The sequence below is a fragment of the Columba livia genome, chromosome 2, assembly GCF_036013475.1.
Source record: "Columba livia isolate bColLiv1 breed racing homer chromosome 2, bColLiv1.pat.W.v2, whole genome shotgun sequence".
NCBI classification, from domain to species: Eukaryota; Metazoa; Chordata; class Aves; order Columbiformes; family Columbidae; genus Columba; species Columba livia.
In genome coordinates this window covers 141,550,928-141,567,926 of record NC_088603.1, presented here as the reverse complement: position 1 = coordinate 141,567,926, position 16,999 = coordinate 141,550,928, and the positions used below count along the sequence as shown (strand labels likewise).

Sequence of the window (16,999 nt, the reverse complement as noted above, 5' to 3'; positions counted from 1 at the left end):
TCTTTTTTTCTTCCAATGTTTGCATGATCTGGAGATGAGAGGATATAATATTTATATTTTCTTTTAAAAGGTTAATTTTAGACAAAATTTCATTAGTTTTTCCAGATGAGTACCTTCAAGGAAAATTTCCTTTCTATCTGAAATGTACACTGTAAAGAATTTTCCATGAGCTCTTGAGCTTGGCTATACCATAAAGATGTAAACTCTAGTAATACACAATGAGGACTTCTGGCTGCTATGGTAGAGTGCAGATTGCTGAAATCATTGTCATCTAAATTAAAGAGCAGATGCTTGTTTTGCACTGGAAATCTTATTCTGTAATCTCACTAGCATGGACTCTGCAAAAGACAGAAGTGTTTAATTAGGTATCAGTGGTACACACAGTGCAGGCCTCATTGAAGAGAACCAATCACCTTTACAGATGTATACTGAGACCAAAGCTTTGCCCGTTGATTGTTTTACTCAGTTTAACCATTAATCACTACTGATACACACTAGCTTCACTTTTTCTGCTCTGTAAAACAAATCCACAAGAAGAGGAAGACAGAAAGACAACAGTTAGCTGTAATAATTATTGGATAATTAAAAAATAATTCTTTTGTATAGATTTGAAAATTACAGTTTGCACGCTTCCTTCCACACCAATTCAAATTTTAGATAAATAAATTGTTCTGCCTCCTGTCCTTTTGTGCAGTCTTCCCTAATGTGGGCCTCACTTTTTTTTTCACTTTTATACCGTTCAGTTCCTGTGTCCTTCCTCATCACTTTGTCTTTTGGTACCTGTCATCCTTACCTTTTGTCAATTGCCAGTCCCTCATTAGCATTAAGCTGTATGTGTAACCTTCACTGCTTCTGCCATGCTCTTGTATTTTTCTGCATATAAGCGATATGAAGATGTTGCACTACACATAAAATTTTCCTTCAGCTCTACCTCATTTCTCATAAAGCATTTTTCCACTCTGGTTTTAATTACACCAAATATAGAGTTTACTCTGGCTAGTAAACTTTATGTTTGCCATATTAAAAGCGGATATAATTCTTTCACTCTACAACTCTTTCCTGCAATGTCTTCTCTGTATGTGTTTTAACTACCTTATCTATAACAAAACGAGACTATAGCCTTTACCCAGCCATTGGACTCTTTCATGCACATTTGTACTCTAAAATGCACATTGACAGAGCTCCTCTGCATTTCTTTGTTAACTTTTTTACTGTTCCAAACAACCAGTTCTCATTCCACCTTTCTGAATTCTAGTTCCTGTCTGACGCTTTTCCTCAGGGTCTCCTTTTGTTCAGATTAAAAACAAACAAACAAACAAACAAAAACACCCACCAAAAAACCCCACACTTTTTTTTTCTGTCTGTAGTATTATAATCTTATTTTACTCATCTTTATCTTTTGACTTAAATATTTAAGCTTTCTTAAGCTCTCATTTGTTTACAAAACACCCTGACCTTTGCTATCTGCCAACATAATCAAAACTCCTGCCTTAACTCTGATTATAAGCCTTACTCCTGAAAACTCAGTAGCATCCTGTCTGCTCAAATAACTTTCAGTAAGATTGTGTTATTGACATGTTGTTCTAAATGAATAATTTCTTCTTTAAATTTCTCTATTATATCAGATTCTGACTTCATGCTGCTTTTTAACATCCTACACAACTGCATTTCTACTGCTTCAAAGTGTTACTACTATTTCAGTTCTATTTCAACCTGCTAAGGGTGCCTTTGTCAGCCAGATTAACTGTTTAACAGAAAATGACATACTTTCTCTAATTAAAATTGTTCTGTAAGAAATGTTGCTTTCATAACATGTGTCTTCACTCCTTTGGGAGGTTCTTGCAGTTGACAGAACGTGTACAGAGCAACTGAGTAACAGGTAAGCAGGTGAAAATGTGGAATTTCAGGTGCTAATGGTAGGGAATAATGAGCATCCTACTAAATTTGCCACAACTTTTCAGCCTAGCCAGTCTCTATAATCACCTTCTTCTTGCTTTTTCAGATGCGCTCTTAGAAAAGGCTAAACTTAATGTTGTGAACAACATTAATCCTGTGTATGCCACAGGATCAACTCCATTCTGATATACAGAGAGAATAACAGCCCATTAAATATATTTGCTGAAAACATTACAAGTGGAGTAATAATTTATTGCCGGCTACTATGCAACGTTTATTAACAAAGTCCAGTAGAAGGACTGAGCACTGTGAAATGGTTTCTGTGATGTACCCTGCACTTCTGTGGCCCAAGCGCTCCTGCCTGCAGAGGCATCAGTAAGTAACTGGGCGTGGGCACGTTTACTGCAGTCAGAACATGGCTATAGCAGCACATGTATAACAAACTCAACTCAATAGGGTGCAAATGTGATTAACAATGCTCATAGCCTTGCCAAATACACTCAGATTTTCATTAGAAATAATAATAATAGAAAAAAGGCATTTCCGTAACCCAAGGATTATGCCTCTTTTCTACAAGCTCTCAAGTTCTGGCAACCCAGTTTGCTGGGCTCAACAAGTCCTCAAAGAGATGATCTGGTGTGTGCGTGCAGGGAAATATATAAATAATGTATTTGAATGTGACAATGCAGGAAACAGCTGAGACATTTTTCTCTGTAAGTTTAAAATTGTATTTAAAAATGTAGCTTTAGGAAATTCAGGAAGCAAGAAACATTTCATACACATAAATAAATGCAAAATTACATGAAAATGAAAAGAAGTCTTTTCAATGGTAACCAGTGTTAATTACTAGCTTGGATAAAAGTTCTCCCCAAAATGAACACAGCATTCAAGCACAAACACAGACACACACACACATAAAAGAGCTTTTGCTCAAATTTATGTCTACATCCAAAACAAATAGGCAATTACGTAGACAGAAATCAGAAATTAGAACAGGCCACTGTTTCTATTGTTTATGTCTCATTTAAAGTCAAGCTGTATTTACATATGGTTTTATGTTTCAAGTAGAAATGTAAAGATTCTACCTGTTAGATGTCTGCGATTATATGGAATAATTTGGGATCCTAATACCTCACTAATGCAAAAGGATATAATTTAGTCTGTATCTGTTCAAGGAAATGGTAAGTAAACACATAATTGAGAGAATATGAAGTCAAGAGAATTTTAAGCTAACAAAAAGAACAATGATAACAGAAAGGAAAGCAGAACATGAGAGAATCAGAATGGCTGTAGAAGAAAGGCATACACACATGTATGTGACTGGTAACATTGGATATGAGATATTCAGTATTAAATGGGAATAGTGAATATTATGGACAAAAAAAAAAGCTTCCTTAATTCTATGTAGACAAAAGGGTTGAAAACAACCATTGGCAAATGAACTCTAAGAAAATGTCAAACCATCATGATGCAAAACATGGCACCTTCTAAATAGCTCTGGAAAATGAAAATGTGGGGAAATATTTTTCTTTCCTTAGATTGGAATTACTGATTTTTGATGAAAAGACAAAATTAGATGGATCTTTGCACATCAGTGTAATGTAAGAAAAAGCACTATTTGCTTTACGTAATTTCATAAGATCTAATTAATTCATTGACATTTTGAAAGTCTGGAGATTTTTTCCAGTGTTGTTACAGGATCAATACCACTTCGATTCATATACCTGCATAGTTAAATAACAATTTACCTTTGTGGGGGAGGGACACTGGGAGACCACGATCTAGTCCGTCCTATACTATCTCCACGGTGAGGGGACCCTGATCGAGAGCAATGATTAGATGACATAACTTGTTCTGGCACTGATAGCGTTGAACTTTGAAGATCTCTCCCATTATGTCGATAATCTGAAAAGAAATGCAAATATTGAATGAATCTGAAATGGTACTTTTTAATTTCCTACCATACCTGTAGCAGTTACAAGCATGATAAAAAATTGAATTTGATCAATAATGTTATCATGTCTTCTTGTTTTCTGTAATAAAAAATACATATGCAAAGTTGATTCCTCTGGTTATGCTTAATTTAAGTACAACTATAGTTCCTACAGTCATACTTTAAAAGTATAGAAATAAATTGCCATGCACCAAACTGAGGATTTATAATAATCAAAGTATCCAAATATATCATTCATTTATGGTCAATATGACGCATTAATAAGAAAACTAACAAAACTACCTTTTTTCCCTTAGAATAATATACAAAACTGATTATCGCATTTTCTAATTAAAAGTGTATTGTAATGCTTGTGTATCATATACTTCAAGCAGAAACGCCCACACTTAAAAACTAATCCAAAATTCAGTTCAAAAATTTGGGATAGGAAACTACTACGTGGTTAAATATAGAATTTGGGCTCAAAAAATATTTGTGTTTCAGAAGCAATTAAAGAAATAATGACTCAGTGACATCAGATTTCACCCATGGGTCTGAACTTAAACAACGTGATTCTTTCACAAATATATGCTACACAGACACCTGCTGAAGTCCTGGAGCTAATCTTGAATCAGGGCAACAGGACACATAAATCAGGGGTGTCGGACTCATCCTCACCAGGGCCACATCAGCCTCGCGGTTGCCTTCAAAGGGCCAAAAGTAATTTTAGGACTGTATAAATGTAACTACTCCCCCAATGAAAATGAGTTTGACAGCCCTGACATAAATGGTCTAAGAAAAATCCTTCCCAATTATAATAGCTTAAAAGGCCACCACATGGCCATTTTACATAGGGTTTTAAGAAAAATCTTTTTAAAAAGCTGGATGTATTAACGTGATTGTCTGCATCAAATTGAAAAAGATTAATTCACTGTCCTAGGGTACAATGCCTTCTGGGAAAAAAAAAAAAAAAAAAAAGATGGCAGATCTACAGCAGTTTCAAAGAAGTTTTCACTTTTTTTTTTTTGAATACGCAATGATAAGAAATGGAAGAATTGCAAATCTTAACTGATGACAATGTTTATCGGAAATAGGTCTCCAAACAGCTCCTGATGGATACGTCAACTGATACAAATGACTTCTGTTCTGAAGACAGTAACCAAGTCACAAATGTTTAGAGATCCACCTGGCACTGGAAAAATTCTGGCTCATAAAACTGTAATTCTTTTCCCATGAGAAGCTTCTGAGAGTCTAAGAGTATTTGGTCTTCTACTCCAGATTGTTCATAGTTTCCTTCCTGGAAAAAGTTTGGTAACCATCTAAGCAAAACCTCATTAATTCAGTCCATTTTATGGTTCCAAGAATGTTTGATACTTCCCACCAAGTATCCCTACTCACTGTATGGCTTTAGGACCCAGGATATATATGGACCACACTAATTCATAAATAACCTCTTCCTCTTATGTTGAGGTTGTAAGCTGTGTGTGCATGTGTGTACATATGTACATAAGGGGGAAAAATAGCACATCATAACACAACATTAACATAAAGATGCTGAGGATCAAATACTCCTTCATAACTTTGAAGCAATCAAGTCATGTTACATGTAGTCTCAGTTGAGAGCCAGTACTAAACTACAGACTTTTATCCCATGTACGAAATACATCTATCAGCATACGCACTGATACAACACAATTCTGTGTGAAACCACCAAAGGAGAGGCAGAGGGAATTTTCTCAGTAAAACAAGATGTTTGTTATTCACTGACCAGTCAATTGCGAAGATACTGGTATAACAAAGGCATTCTGACATCTGAAGAAGAGAAACAATGCTTGCTTTAATTAAGACGAAAGGCCATAAAGTCTGGTGGATAAAAAGGAATACAAGCTTAGGCTAGTTTAGAGGACTCCTCTCCCATGACAAGTTAAAGGAGAAATTAGCTGGAAGAAACAAAGTGAACTGTGATCAAGGCCAATACATAAAGAGCCAGCTCTTCGTTTTTTTTCTTTTTTACCAGCTCACCATGTAAATAGCTTATTTTGTCTTTCATTTATTGCCCAGTGTATCCTATAAATATTTTAGACTTGTTTATCTACGTCAGGTGTTGTAACTGAATCTTTTCATCTGAGCTGAATCTTGATACTGCTTTCCTTTAGTGCAACCAGTTATCAACAAGGTATTCATCAGCCAAGGCTACCCCAGTCTACTAAGGGGGCAGTTAACCACACTCCTGAAGACATCCACTGGAGGTGGAAAGCTGGCACCACAGGGTCAGTAGTATTTCTCAGCAATTGGTGATATATAGGAAAACTTTCTAGAACATGGCAAGTTATCAAGGTAGCCTTCAGCTCATTTTCTCCGTAGAGTGTGTCACAGCAAAATGAATATAGTAGGAAGTAATCTTAATGCGAGCACAATCAAATTTATTGTGTGAGGCACAGCTTGAACAGAACGTTCACTAAAGGGTCAAGAAATTTCGACCTTGATATATGGACAGTTAGTAAAGTGCAGAAGATACTTGAATGAAGTTTTTGCAAGCCAGTCTGGAAATCAGTAGACTCTGCAATTCTGCAATTGTACAATTCTTTAACCAAAAGAGAAAGAGTTAAACTAACAGCTGAAAAATCAATAATGTTAGAAATAAAAAAGGAAAAAAAAGCAATGACAAGTTTCTTAACTAAGAAAATCCATGAGATATTTGCCAGTTTTATACACTAAGCAAATATTATCCTCAATACAAAAAATAATGCAGAGAACTCCTTCTCATTGATAAAACCAGCATTCCTAGAGAAAGCAGGGAAAGGACATAGGAGATATTTTAATTTGCCTGGAAGCTGGAAGAACATGAAATGCACTGCAGAGAACAGAGAGGCAGGAAAACTAGGAGGATCATTTTGCAGGTTCTTTGAAGACTCTGGTCAAGATGTCACCAAAAGAAGAACTACAGGTAAGAAACGGGCAACCAAGGGAATACACGAGCCCCATGAAAAGCTTTGCAGGCCACCATCTGCTACCCCAGGAAGCAAAAGAGCTATAAGCGATTCTGAGTTAAGACCACAAGTGAGAGCTCTGCAGACTGATTTTGGATAGACTAGAAGTTATCTTCTCTATTCTTAAGTGTTATTTCTTTGTATTTTACTAATTTTTGTTTATGGTATATATCATTAAGACAACAAGCTCTGTGTTTCACAGAACTCACTAAAAAGCATTGTGTACAGAGTAAGAAATGCACTGAAACAAACAGCAGTTATTATTATGCTATGATATCATACTACATAGTGAAATAAAATAGTACCCCAAATCCATAATTTCTACACAGAAGCCCAACTGAAATTGGAATAATTTAGAAAGGCTTGTTTTTTTACTATGTCAATAGGTGATTAATTGCAAACAACATCCTTACAATGCTAAACATATATTTTCTAATTTCACAGTGAACAAATATTCTGACAATATTTTCCTTAAAAAATTGAAAAATTTGGAAAATGACTTGTCAGTTGGGATTTTTAGTTATATTAATTGAAAAGTGTAGTAAATAGTAAAAAGAAATAAACAATTTCCTAAAAATAATCTTCAAGTGGCAGAAAGGTTTTAATCTTTAAAAGACAAGTTGATACACATGGGGAAAATTGGTATTTATCTCCACTAAGTCATAATCTGAAAACACATAGGTGAATAGCAAGTTATTATGAGCTTATATATAATGAAACAGAAAATATTATTTATGGTACAAGTACACATGACAGAATATTGTCTACTATTACCCTAAAGATCCATATTTATATATATGAAAAACACAGAGGTGGGTCTTAGTATTCTGCGTATGTGGGGAGAATTTGTAGCATTTGGAGATTAAAATCATAATGAAGAGCAGTAATATGAATTAATAGAAAAATTATATTTAAAAAAATCTAGCATTTAAATCAACAGTTGTATATAATATTTGGTATGTACAGTGGATGCCAAAGTACAAGGGAAATGAGTGACAGCATAAGGTGTTCTACTTGAATAAACATACTGAAAGGCAAGGAATTCAAATAATAAAGCAAACAAATAAAAACCCTACTTTGTTTAAAAAATTCCTAAAAATGAGAACTAGTAAATCAGAATAATTGAATATATTAAATCTGTGTACATATACATATTAATTACTTAGAAACAAAAAGCCTCCTCCAGCTCTAACTTGTTATTGTAGTTGACTACTTGCACAATGTTGTTGCAGTAAATTAAAATATATGACTATCTAATTAAATTGTCAACTATAGTCCTGATCAAAGAATGTTTTACATTAAATTAGAAGCACACATGCAATGCTTTCTGGTAACTGGTAGTGCTTCCTTATAAAAAGTTCAAAAAGCAGGAACTATCAGTGCTCCTAATAATTTTGCATCAACAAAACTCAACATGTTAAGCTGAGTTTGAAGAATTAGATTCATATTCTCTACTGTATAAATGCATGAGGAAAACCAGGTATTTCAGAAAAATGAACCAAAAAAATGACATGCTGTTAACACAGCCACGTAGATACAGCTTGCAGAAGATGCCATGTTTTGAACTTAGTTGCCAACATCCAGGATGCTTCTATCCACTCAGGATGCAAAGCCCTGCATTTTCTCCTGACAGATTGTATCCTAGTGAATTTAAAAATAAATCAATAAATAAATAAATAAATAAATAGGGATAAGGTGAAAATGTGGGGTTTTTTTCATTTCCTGGGAATCTAAGAAAACTGCAAGGCTCATATAGGAGCTAGCTGACTAGTCACTCAGTCTATGCCAGTTCAGAGAAAAAAAGTATAATCATGTACAAAATTTTTTGCTCCAAAAGCTAAGAGTTTAGCAAGTTTCTTGATCAACTTTGGACTTAAGCAAGTGTACCTAAAGCCAGCTTTGGCATATCAAACAGTTTGGAGTTACAGTATCAGTCTCAAAGGCACTTGGTCCTAGTACATCACAGTTTATTCATCCGTCTTCAAGGTTTTATATTTGTTTTAAAACAAGCTTTCTTTACTTGTAATACTGGAGATTTTTTTTAAGTATTAGTGTTTTACGAAAAATGTCATTGGTTTATTGTTTTATTTACTGTTTTATTTTTACAAATAAATGATGTCCAAGCTTCAGGACCAGTTTAATATTTTACTTTCTGAACGAAGAAATCAGAATAGTATAGTTAAAAGAATAGCTAATTATACCTCCTCTCCTTTAGCATGTGACCACTGCTGTTCCAGAATGAAATGGTTGTCTGTGCTTGAATCACAGCACATGTTGTGTGCCCAGTCAGTGGGATCTACCATGTCATTATGCCACCTATGCACTGATTTTTTTCTCCAGCTGAAACCAGATGAAAAAGGTGGCACATACCAGACTCCACTTTAAGATTTCACCTGGTGCGGGTTTTCAACCCAAAATCTGGCAAGTGTAAGAAACCACCTGGGATACAATGGGATACAGTAACAATATAAAAAGTACCTAAGGTGTTCAAGAATTAACTTCACAAGATAAAAGTATATTGAGACTATACCGATACCAAAATAATTGACTCAATAATCTTTTACCTGTTCACTTTTTCATTGAATATCAATGGCTTTTGTTGCAATTACTATTTATCAAATAAAATACTTCCATATATAGGAAATGTGTGCCTTTCGTTGACACATGAACTTCAGAGGAAAGACAAGCAGTCTGTGATTACTCTGCAGCCATGAGAGATGCAGAGAGAGCAATGGGCCAGCTCCCCAGCTACAAAGCTTCAGGAAGATGACAGTAACACCAAGCTGACATGGTACACCTAGCACCAATCCCTACAACCCAGAAGTGGCCAAGACTCTAACAAACATGTTTAGCAATCAATGCTGTAGTTCTTCTAACCCTCAAACAGACTTTAAAGCTGCTCTTGATAATTGATTGACCATGGGATATGAACTCTGGTACCTCTAATTTGAGAACTTCTAATAGAACGTGAGAAGCTTTGCTTGCCCAGGGCTTGAAACATTCATGTCTCTCTCAAGAGACTGATATTCTCAATTGAAAAAAGGTATGATTTATCTTCCAATTTAAAAAACATTCCATGTCCTGGAGATAAGGTTAGAGAAAGTAAAAATATCTTATTGTGGAAAGAAATTATAGACAGTAAAAACAGGTCATAAGTGCAACTTGACCAAGGAGCTGCTGTTGAGCAAAGCAGATAGTTATTTATAGCAGTAGTAAAAACAGGATAAACAGTGGATCTGCTTGCAGCTGTAAATATAAAGTCATTATCACAGAATCAAAGGCTCTGTAACTATAGAAAGCCTCTTAAATCAACATACAGAGCACACAGAACCTGATAATCAGTATAGAGATAATCAGCAATAAACAACTGTGAGCTGCAGACTCTTCAAAGATGGGCACATGACAAAGGTATCTGCAATGCCACCACCTTCTTCTTTTCATAAAAGAGTTTCATTAAAAACTATGATACACATCAAATGAAGTATTTTACAAGGCTCACTAAACATAACTTCTGCTGAGCTGAAGTTTTAATTTTATCTGTTTTAAGAGAATATTAATACATTAATACTTCAAGTATTCATGCACACATTACAGCTGCACTGTGCTAATATGCTGTGCAGGGTATATGCACAGTAAAAACTAACATTAATGAACTGTTATCAAATTCTGCAGCATTTAGGCACAAAATTTCAGAGAATCACAAACCTCCAAGTATTAGTTTCACATCAATAGCACTAAAATAACCCTGAAAAAAAATAAACACTGAAAAATACTAATGAAGCTTTTAATCTATATGTCTTGCTGCATTACTGACTTGAGAGAAACTCTTTGTGTTAAAAGTGTTCTAGAAAAATAATATTAGAATTGCTTTTCATCACAGGCAAAATAATTGTCTTGCTTCAGACATTGATGCTAAATGGCATTTTCTCCACTTTAACAGCTGTACTTGATTGAGGCGTCAAGCTTTCTCTTTATCAAAAAATTAATTTTTAACACTCACTGTGGCTGGTCTTAGAACAAGCACTAATTAAAAACAATTATATAATCAAGTTGCCAGAAATGCTTAACATACCAAGATTTCACACATGGGCACTTTGGAGACAGTTCAGATTTTTTATACAAATGTGTTCAGCTTCTGTGCTGATTTGAACATCTAAATGCAGATTTTGGATGTCCTCTGAAAAAGTACTGACAGTAAACGATACTACTGAATTACTAGTATCTGAATACTCTATAAATTGAACATACATTATAGATGGATTTGGGGATTTTTTTGCATCAAAGTATTATTCTACAACTATGGGAAGAATGAATATATAGTGAAAAAAAAATAGAAGGAACAACTAGTTACTTTCTGCGCATTTAACTCAGTTCCTCAAGAGGTGTTTCTAGTTCTACTGCACTAACTGTCTGTATGGGCCTATTACACTTGAGACAATTTTTTTTGATTATTAATGTGTGTGAAGATAGTTCCCATACAGTAATAAAACAAAGCTTGCTGAGTTTTCAGCATTGTCTCTACACCCAGTATGACATACAAAGCTTAAAAATACCACAGGTGCTACACAGATAATGTTTCTTCTTATTGAAGTACTCATCCAGGTATATTTTCTGCTGTCAAGCAAGTTTCCCAAATTAACCTCCTCTTGACACTTTTGATTGGAATTTATCAGTCCTTTTATGGAGCATTGCCTTCTTAGAAGTGCTCATCACTACATTTGTAACTCACCCCAACCAGGCTTTCCCTTACGTGATGTGTCTGTCATGAGAGTGTCTGACAGGAATGCAACTTCCTTGCAGCATTCCATAATCTATCAGGTATCTTTGTCACACTGTAGATATTAGGACTGTGGTAGAACATGAGCTGACATGCTGAAACATACTCAGATAAGAGAGTACTACTGATAATCTTCAAAGAAAACTTGAATTTAATTACATCTGTACTTTCAAAGTGGAGTGATACAGCTTATATTTAAAAATATAAAACTAGGGGGTTTTTTAAATGTATTAATTGAGAGATTTTGATGTTTGAAGATGTTTTGTCAGCTGAGGAAAGGAAATGTCTATATATTTTTAATAGTAAAAGTATTACCATACTTTACCTTCCATACATTGAAAATGAAACTAAAAATACAAGGAAAAGATTGAAGAATGAGAATCAAAATTCCTCTGTTAAGAGCTGTAGGCATGAAGTTGTGCATAATATACACTTCCCTTGTTTAAAACCAAGGAAAATGCTTAAAGACCGTTTAACCTAAGGGGTCAGCATAAGGACTATTTTAACACTGGTTGAATTTCACATGTCATTTTTGGGGGAATTTTCAAGATACACAGACAATAAGGTATTTTTTACTCAAGAAAGAAGCGACAGAGAAGAGATATTAGTGCAGAGGAATGGACATCAGCATAGAATAAAGCGTTTGTGTGTGTTGTTACTGGGCTTTTGGGGCACTACAGAGTCCCATTTAGGGCTGGCTGGTGATCTGCAATGCAATCCTTTAATTTAGTTGGGGTAGAATACATCCACTCTGTCTACAAATGCTGCAAGATGTCTTTTAACAGGCAGTTGATTTCATGCTGTAACCAAAGTATTTGTGAGTTCTATATCTGCTTTGAGCAGCAATCATCAACAGGACCCAGGTATAAAAATTCAGATCACATTAACAGCAAGTAGAGAGAGAGCCTTTTGTTTCCTCTGCAGGGAAAGCTGCAACACGACAGTGAAAGAATTCTTTTTAACAAAGGACTCCTCGGGTGTTTTGAGAAGTGAGGCAAAAATGAATAATTGCTTTTCATTCTTCTTCAAAAACAGAATCATTTTTGTAAGTTCAGTAAGCATTTCTTTACTGGTTGTTACTTTTTTTCCTAATCTTCTTGGCACTAGCCATCCTCTGAATAAATATTTTATTTGTATTCTTATTTTGCTCATGAAACATCTTGCTATCTTTTGCATAATGAGAAAAACTCAGTATAAGTGGTTTTCTTCTCAAGGCTAGAGACTGTATTCTTTTACTCGGAAAAGCTCTTCTCTACAGAGACTTGCAATGTAGTTTATGCAGAATTCACTGCCTTAAATTCTTCCAGGCTTCATCTGTTGGAACAAATCTGAGACTACAAGTATCTCATGAAACAATGCAGTGCAGGTGAGATATTGGTGTAGAACTGAATTTTAAGCATTAATATCTCCCTTAATATTGAAGTCTTACAATAGGTGAGACTTTTTATGATTAAATGGTCTTGACAATACATGTATCTTTTTCTTCATAATATCAGAGTTGGTAGGTTACTTGTACGTAGTAGGTTACAGCAGATTCAACATTCCCTATGAGGAAGTACCTGGTCAGATAACTACTTAGAAATTACGGTCCATATTCATTGAACTTCATTAACTGTAATGCCCATTCAGCTTTTGTCAAAAGAAAGAAAAAATAAACCCAACCCACTTTTCATTGAATTGTATTTAGTATCATGACAATTTAAATGGTGTTTTGAAAAGTGCTCCTAAATTTTTCTAAAATCAATATAAAAATACTGTATTGCTTTTATCAATAGCCATGGAAGAGCATTCTAAGGGACATGTGAAGTTGCTGATGTGCACCCACACAGAATTGCTAATCACAGACAACTTTATGGGGGCCAAAGTTTATCATTCAGGACAGCCAAACAAATGCTTTAAATGGTTTGAAGGCTAGGTACAAGCCACCTAAAGACAAAAAAAGAACTGCTAGTGCCTCTTCTTCTGCTATCCTGTGTTAAGACTGAATGCAGCAGACATGATATATAGTAGAGATTCTGTTCTAGTGTTTTTGATCCCAAGATTAAATGCATGTATTATATATTGTATATGAAGAGAGCTCATTTAAAATCTTGTCAAAAATCACTTCTGCCTACTTGTTTAAATATGTTATAACCCCTTCTGACAGCAGCTGGTGTAGAATACACGTACACCCAAGAAAAAATACAAAGTTTTTCAATTGGTTTATCACTATTTTCTTATAAAGCTTTTCCAGTTGACAGAAACAACATTCTCATTAATAAGACTGATGTTTTTATGTTTGTCTAAGCCTGATAAGATGCAAGACACCAGAAGGGATAGCTTTTACAGATAATTTTTCCAAAAGATGTTTGAACTTTTTTGTAAAAATTCATGAAAGAATAGAATTGGAAATAGACACACTTTAAGACTCTTATAATCAGGAAATTAAATCAGTGCATCAAAAATAACACAGCAGCGAAAAACAGCAACTGCAGATTTAGTAAAAATTGATTATGATGCAAGAAATGGTAGTTTACGGAGTTCCCTCTGTTTCAGTAAATATGGTCTAACACAATCTTGCTTACAGATGTACATTAAGAAAGATCTTCCACTGCTGAATTTCTATGTATCACCAGCTTATCCAAAGACAAAGTCAACTGACCTTATGGGACCTATACCAGAGAAGCTATGTAAAAAGATATTGTGGAGAAAATCTCAATTACGATCAGGGACGTGATGAAGCCAGACAGCATATATCTTTCAATGAACTACAAATAAATATATAATGAGATCAAGGAAGGTCCACGGATTTCATAGAATGACTTGGGTTGGAAGGGGCCTTTAAAGGTCATCTAGCCCACTATTTAAAGAAGAACCAAAAGAAAATTCTTGCTCTTCTTAAACGTTTTTGGAGTTTAGTTGTCAGATCAAATACTTCGAACAAGCATTAACTTCATAAAAAGGAACACTGTGAGTACCTGATAGGTATTAGCAAACATACTTGATATGATACAGTATTTATATGGCAGAAGGAAAAAGAGCAAAGTGAAGTGTCATGTTCAATGAAACCTGAAGATAAAAAATGAAAGAACTGATGTAAGAAAGAAAGAAAACAAAGAGAGACAAACGGCTGAAACATTACACTTCAAGCACGATGTGGATGATAAGACAAGGATAAATCAAAAGACTTGCAAAAATAGTGACAGCGGCACCAAAAAAAAAAAAGAAACAAAAAAAAAAAAATCAAAAATATCAAAACCAAGAGAACATCAAACTTTTCCACCCACACAGCCAGTCTGAATTAAAATGCAACTAAGCTGTAGAATTGTCAGCAGAAATCCAAAAGCTAAAAGATCCTAAAGGAACTAAAGGTACTTCAAAAACTCAGGTAAGGGAAGTGAACTGTAAAGACAATGAATTTACAAGTTGTAAAAAGAGTGATTAAACAATCTGTTTCCTGTGAAAAGGCTGGCTAACATAGGGCAGATTTTAATGACCATTTTTACAGTCTTCACGTGAACAATACAAAATGCGATAACGGAAAACAGGTAAAGAAAATCAGTTCTTTTAAGAGAATTTTCAAGAGAATTTATAATATTGCTAGAAAAAAAAAAAAGTACTTCAATAGCACTGAAGAATATATGGTCATTTCATATATTGCATTAGAGAATCAGATGTTATAGCTGTCTGAAAAGAAGAGATTCAGAAGTAGAAGGGTTATCATCTTCATTATGTTTCCTCTTTTTTAGCTTGTGAGCAGGATAAAACAGTTATCTGTGCCTGAATCACAGAGGCAGTACATGTCGTGTGCCCAGCCAGTGGGATCCACCATGCCCTCATGCCAGCCTAAGACTGAAAGTACAATAAGTAGGAACAAGGGACTCCTGAGCACCACTGTGTCATGAGACAATGTGGAGAATGCAAAATTGCCGGCAGGACCTCTTTGAGCACGACGGGCGGGCCGGCGAGAGTAATGAGCCTAATTCAATATGAATTTAACATCAATACCCTTTAATGAACTCTTAACAACACTGAATATCAATGTCCGCGAGACCACGTTTTTCCAGCCCTTATATACTCTATACCGAAAGGCCATGCGGCAAGCACAGGCTACGACTGGTTACACTTGCAGTCATTCTTCCCCCTCCACGATGGTGATTAGCTGCAGGGCACTGTCCACATGCTATTCACGCACAGCGACGATGGCAGTGCCCCTCCTGCAGCCTGGGTCGAGGGCAGACCAGCTTCTGTTTACTTCCGTGTGGTCCTAGTGCACCACAGCCACCCCAAGCCCTGGCTTGTTCACAGCATACGGCTCAAAAACTCTCCACACCACTGTCCCTCTGGTTCCTGTACTCCACACCGGTTGCATATCCTTCCTGTCTTCTGACTGTAGTAAAGCAAACAGGGGAATGGGAATATAAAAATTTTCCTTTGGGAGGGAATAAGTTTTACTGCGGAATATCTGCAAAGTTCTCTTGTTCCAATACAAACAAGGACAACTTGCACTTAAAAATATATGTTTTCTAGGTATTTTAGTAAAAGACCTACAGTGAACCACAGTCAATCAACACGCTAACAAATTGGACTAGATGATCTTTTGAGGTCCCTTCCAATCCCTAGCTTTCTAAGAATATAACTTGCCTTGTTTGTACCACAAACTGCGTATAACTTTATATTAGTTTAAAAAAGGGATGCTTGATAAAATTTACATGCTGGTTAATAAAAAAATCTGTTATTCCATTTTCCCAGCAAACACAAGACCCATGGAAAGGCAATAGAAGTATAGCAGGGGCAAAAGCAAGCAGAGCCTAAGAGAGAACTGTGACATATCTGGGAATACAAGGATGACTACACAGACAACACAGAAATGCACCTGAGCTCAGACTGGTAACAGTTTTGAAGACAGGACTGTGAAAACTTAAGCTATTAGGTAGCTCACCAAATGACTGGATTTATCAATACTTGGGTGCACCCCATCTAGCAATATCCAGGATTGCCCATTTTATCTTCTTTTTTTCTCTCTACCGCCAGGCCCAGCTGCAGTAAATTTCCTTTGTCTCCTATTTCCTATATACCCTTCCCTATCCTGCCAGCAGCAGTGACGTATTATACCTGATGTAAAAGCTGCACATATGCTGATGGGTGGCTGCGTGGCAGGAACACGTTTTCACCAGCCAGCTGATCAGTCTCAACAGCTGCTGCATAGACCAGGCAACATATACTGCTCCACCTTTGCTGAGTAAGGTACACAAATTATTATATATGTACACTTTAGGTAAGCCTGACCAAAGGGAACCAGGAACTGCCTAACACAGACTACTCTGAGCAGGTTAAAAAGCTTAGTAGAGCAGTAGGATAACAGAGTATACACTGAGCAGTGCAGCCAACTGTGTGCTGGTACCAGTAGCCATCGGAACTGGT

The 16,999-nt window shown here is 35.6% G+C and overlaps 1 protein-coding gene across 49 annotated transcripts in view; it reads right to left on the bottom strand.

The window, feature by feature from the left end:
• The window catches only part of RIMS2 (regulating synaptic membrane exocytosis 2), a 469,796-nt gene that overhangs the window by 162,275 nt on the left and 290,522 nt on the right, over positions 1-16,999 (bottom strand). For all 49 annotated transcript variants that reach the window (XM_065054186.1, XM_065054187.1, XM_065054205.1 and 46 more), the window contains one exon: positions 3,645-3,801. In XM_065054186.1, the coding sequence (XP_064910258.1) occupies positions 3,645-3,801 (157 nt within the window). The remainder of the gene's footprint in view (positions 1-3,644; positions 3,802-16,999) is intronic.